General features: G+C 40.5%; 1 protein-coding gene across 2 annotated transcripts in view; it reads right to left on the bottom strand.

Annotated features, from left to right (window-relative positions):
* evi5l (ecotropic viral integration site 5 like) overlaps window positions 1–5701 on the bottom strand; it is a 39653-nt gene that overhangs the window by 27045 nt on the left and 6907 nt on the right. For both annotated transcript variants that reach the window (XM_032543693.1, XM_032543703.1), the window contains exon 2: window positions 1397–1793. In XM_032543693.1, coding sequence (XP_032399584.1) covers window positions 1397–1638 — 242 coding nt within the window. In that variant the 5' untranslated portion in view covers window positions 1639–1793. The remainder of the gene's footprint in view (window positions 1–1396; window positions 1794–5701) is intronic.

Raw genomic sequence — 5701 nt, 5'->3', positions numbered from 1 at the left:
GTAATATTTTTCCTCTAGGACGCACCGGTGCACCTCATGTCCTCGCATCCGCTCCAATTTTGTTTATATGGATATGGTTTAATTTTTGCGTTACATGACCCATTTCTTCTGTTAAGCCGTGCCTGTGTTGGATCTCTCCTCTACTCTCTCTCCTCTTACTTTCCGCGCCGGTCCACACTTCTGATATTTGTCTACAGTTTTAATTGTTATTAACACAGCTGTATTTTGTTAAGCATGAGAGGGAAACCTGTATTTGTACCAGTGTTTCCGCTGGTAACTCTGCTATTGCGGCTGCCACGGTGAAAAACACAGAAAACTTACTGAAAGCAACTAACTTCAGTTTGTAGAGTAATGGCGTGTCAGACGGAGCCTGCTGGTCTTGGGCCAGAGGTGTGACCCATGGCCAAAATATCATAGTTCATAAAAATGCAGCGCAGTGACGATACAGACATTTCATACACACGACGTGTGTAGCTCCACTGACCCGCCATTCGACCCGTGCTGGACCCAATCATAATGAGTCAACCGTCTCTCTGTGAGTACGTCCCTCGCACTCCCTCTCTCTCCCTGGCTCTTTTAATCAGTTATTGTTGAAAACAAGTGAAGGAGCTTTTTCAGAGATACATTTAAAAAAACAAAATCCTACACTATTTATTTCAGATAGCTAATTTTTTTAATGTATTGTAGCTATATGTCTTTACAACATAGAACTTCAACATAAGAAGAATTTAGCATAATATGGATGTGAAAGCAGTTATAAATAGCGTATGTGACAATACAATTTGTTTTGGTTAAAAACAACAAATAATCGTGATAATTAATCGTGATCACAACATTGATCAAAATAATCGTGATTATCATTTTGGCCATAATTGTGCAGCCCTAGGTAGTATTTCTGAATTTAACAATGTTAAACTTAAGACAAAATCCTACCAGTGCCTAGATCTACATACCAAAAGGCCAGCGGAAATACACCAAGTTACTAGTTGTAGTAGTTCTCATCATTGACTGTCTTCCATCCTATGTTGAAGTGCTTGAAAAAAAAAGCCTTTTCAGTTGCTCATCACCCGACAACAGCATTTATTTTATACCAAAGCAACTGTCTAATTTGAAAGCGCCGAGCAGCAAAGAAACAGCCATTCCTCAGACTTTGCTCTTACACGACCCTGCAAACCTGAGGAGCTATTCAAAGCTTGACGGGCCTGTTTTGCCTAGCTTGGGTTGCTAAGCTACTAATGGAGAAAAGGAAAAGTTTAGTGAACAGTCAATTATTAGGAAGTCTAAACTGCATACACCAACTCCTTCAGTTTGAATTTGGCCAACATGCTATTGTAAAACTATAATGACTGTCTTCTCTCGAATAGATAACCCTGAAGAGGACAGCTTCTGATCTCACCTGTTCTGCTCCTCCAGCTTGGCCAGCAGCTCCAATTCTTCAGGGCTCAGGTTCTCGGAGTCTGCCGGGGAGGCTGCTGGTGCTGACAGCAGTGTATCATGGGAAGATGAGTCTGGGCTGAGCACTGGGCTGCCTGTTGATGGGGGGTCAGGGTCCATGCCAGGGGGAGAAGAAGGGCACTCTAGCTCAGGGGTAGCCCCACTAGAGCCCTCTCTTTCTGGGCTGCCACTGGGTAAAGACATGGCAGTGACGATGGGGTGAGATGGGTGAAGCAGTGTGGGTGTGGGTAAGAGGGTCTTCCAGTCTCACTGTTGGTCTCCCTCCTCAGTGAGCCTGGCTGTCGCCTGATTGGCCACCTGGCTGGCCGTGGACCCAATATGATCAGAGGTCTTCAAACCTGTCATGGATGCAGAAAAAGCTAAATGAAAATGGCTGACAACAGATAATTAAAGAAAAGACATCAAAGCAGTGGTTAACATGTCACTAAAAATACCATTCCAAATATGTCAAAAACTGTGGCTACACAGCATGCTATGCCCATGATATTTGTTAAGTTGTATCTTTAAAATAACAACAACAATTATCCTCATTGATTTTTCAGTCGATTTACTTTACTTTATCGTTCAATCTCTAGAATGCAAGAAATAAAGGATGCATCCTAGTTGCCATGTACAAACATCCAAATAGTTTGCTTTTTTTTTGCACTCAAAAATGTGTGATGTCATGTTAGACCTAATAGACTGAACACAAGTCCTGGCCCATACTGGCCCAATCCACATTAAAGGGTAACTACTGTTTTTTTTTAAAACCTGGAGCCTATTTTTCACACCCTAGCTCAAGTAATTGCTATAAAGGTGTGGCCCTTAGTCACTGTAATGACATCATCCTGACTGGGAATATAATGGTCCGTCATTGCAGACAGACTCAGCTATCAGAGAGCTTCTTTTCTTTTACACTAAGACTGACAGTGGCCTAGAGATGCCTAACACGGAAACACGTTTTTTGTTGACATGTAAATGAACTGTTGCAATTTATAGAGAGCCTCATAACATCTGTGTTTCACCATTGTAAAAGAGAGTGAAAGAACAAACATGCCAGCAGTGTTACACACAAAGACTTCGTACATTGTTTCTTAGTCAATATCAGACTGCACAGCTTTTAGAAGGACTGAGCAATGGTCACATGTTATGGCCGATTGATTAGAAGATTGATGTGCATTAAGAGATAATAAATCAATCAGATCATAAATAAATCAGGAGAATAACAATGAGTATAATGAGTTCAGACAGATAAGTTAGGTGTAACAGATCGTATAAAGAGCTGAAGCCATTGACTATAAACAGCTTTATATTTTTTTTCCTTCTAATGTAAACCCAGCCGTAATTTCACCAAGAATAAAAGCTTTTTTCAGCCATTGAAAAATGTATGCAAACATACTGTTCAGGTTGATTGCTTTGTAAAAAATGTGGCTTGGTTGGTGATTAAGGGTGTACAAGGGAAAGGCATATGTGTTTTAAGAGCAACATTTGATAATGTTAGAAACCCTGTACTCAGCTAATAACTCTGGAATAATTCATATATTAACACAGAAAATACACAACATACACAAACCCATTAGTCTGCATAATCAAAAACAATATATAATACAGTTATTTGACCAACATAAACCATATCGAACTGTTCATGTGATAGCAAAGTCACAAACAATGCAATGAAGAATTGACTTTGGCCGTGTAATCAACCATGAAGGTTGAGAGAAACACACAGATGCAGGCAAGAAGAGCAGAAAAATAGCCTGCAGGAGAGGAGAGAAGCATGATAACAGTCTGAACAGGGAAACCACTACATGGGGAAGAGACAAAGACCACATTCATCCATAGAAACCAGCCTAATCAAAAGAGCCATTAACAAGTCAATGAGAGCGATCACTTTTGTAAAATGGCTAGGTCAAAAGACAAATCAGAAATAACATCCTTATCATATTAAAGCCATTCCACCCATAAGCCAACTGTTAAACAACTTTTATTGGATAAAGTAGTTCTTTACTCAAGTTAATCTGGTAGAGCTAAACTACCCCTCTGTGGCTGAATTTACTGCAACAGTTGCCGATGTGACAACATCAGTCTGCCTTTTGTTCTAAAATTAAATCTGGCAGATTTGTGATCCTCAGGCACAGGCAGTGATGCATCTTTCTTGTCAATCACATATTTACCTTGATACTAGCCATGAGACTGAAAATGCATAACTGTTCCGGAAACTTGTGAATGTTTTCACCTTTTGATCTCAATACTCAGAGACTCTTCAATGAGTGGACAGAAAATCAGGGTCACATTCACCATGCTGCCCAGTTGGTGATCAAAGGCACAAGGGAGAGAAACAATAACATGTTGATGAGGCCGACTCTCTCAGGACAGAGTTAAAATGACTAGTGAGGGTATTCTTTACTGGATCCACATTGGGATTTAGGCTAGGAGTAAGTATTTTTTACACAGCTGGCAAAGCCATCTTCTTTTATTAAGAAAGATGTAATTCTCAGGTATAAAGAGCTACATCCATCCAGGAGTCTACGGTTATAATTTGCTAATATCAATAACTAATGTAAACTCTACAAAACTTTACACAGCCTTTGAGAGCTTGCAATTTTGTACCATTCAATGGTCATATGCATTGATTACTTGTACATTTTACTTATCATAGCACACAACTGCATCAATTGAGTCCAGATCACAATTAATTATCACGATTATTTGTTGTTTTTAACCAAAACAAATGTTATGGTCACATAGGCTATTTAACTGCGTTCACATGCATATTGTGCTACAATCCTCTTATGTTGAAGTTGTATACTGTATGGCTGTTATCTACCGGATGAAATATCAACGTGGATTTCAGTACCTCATTAAGGTGCCAATTAAATGTCTGCGCTGCTCTCTGATGCTCCAAATCAACCGGCTCCTTTCACTCCCAACAAGTAGCCAAATCTCAGAAAACCATTCCCACCTTACCTTCCATCTTTACTTCATAATCAGGAACATAACAGCCTTTCCTCAAACTAGTCATTTTGTTTATGGAGTTTGGTGAACTCCATACTACTTGGCCCTACTACGTGGTAGCTTACTACTTGGCCTTTGAGAAAAGAAAAACGTTTTGAGTTATGGTTCAAAGTTGTCTTTTGTCAATTTGCATGCTTGCTATCTGCACTGACACACACCGACTATCACAGGAATTCCCATCAAGCGCTTGCATCCATATTACCAATCCGTAGGGTTTGAACACTACCACAAATTATTACAAAACAACAACCCACATTAATATTAAAACTTTATAAAAATCCACTAAGCTTTTTGCTTCAAAAAAGCAACACAACTGAGATTCTGTTGGGAGAGCAATCTGGACTTGTTAATAAGGACGTCATTAGATTAAACTGATATCTGGTTGATGAATTGCATTTAAACAACAAAAAGTCCCATGAAAACAGCTTCAACATCAGCCTATAAACCATAACAGTACAAAAGAAGAGATGCTTTAGAGATGTGTCAGCACCACAGAGTGCTATTCAGCTGTGTCACTGTGGTCAGGCCACACTGTAAACGGGTAAGAGTCATGCAGGTGGACTACAGCAGAGCGGACACACACACACACACACACACACACACACACACACACACACACACACACACACACACACACACACACACACACACACACACACACACACACACACACACACACACACACACACACACACACACACACACACACACACACACACACACACACACACACACACACACACACACACAAATGGAAGGACATTGTGAAGGGCTTTGACAAAGCATAACAAGCCAGATTTTCTGAGCTTGGCTGTTGCTCTGTATATGAACAGCAGGCTCCCTCTAATGTCATTGTGTACTTAGGAAAAACCGCAGAGGACTGTGAGATGAAGGGGGGTCAGGGGGATTTCATTGTAATCCATTTACATTTGCGTTTCCAAGCATGTTTAGTGTGTGTCTGTGCGTGCTACATGAAAGGTTACTGTTTAGCATGTGCACTGACATGTCTCAATGCTTGGTGTGTCCATGTTTATATTCCTTAGTTCCACCTCAGTAGAACGTGTGTTTGTGGGTGTGTGCTGCATTGCATGGGTGTGTATGAGTCCTGCAGATGTTTGCCCTATTTTGAGTGTTTATGTTTGGTCTCTCCTTGACTGATATCACCATGCACAAGTATGGTATTGTGTAAAGTCTACGCCTGAACACATCCTCCACCGAGCTCTCTGTCTACAGAAACAGACAGCGCTTTTGT

Source organism: Etheostoma spectabile, chromosome 2, assembly GCF_008692095.1.
Source record: "Etheostoma spectabile isolate EspeVRDwgs_2016 chromosome 2, UIUC_Espe_1.0, whole genome shotgun sequence".
Lineage (NCBI taxonomy): Eukaryota > Metazoa > Chordata > Actinopteri > Perciformes > Percidae > Etheostoma > Etheostoma spectabile.
Note: the sequence above shows the minus strand (reverse complement) of the source record. Positions and strands in the feature narration are given on the sequence as shown.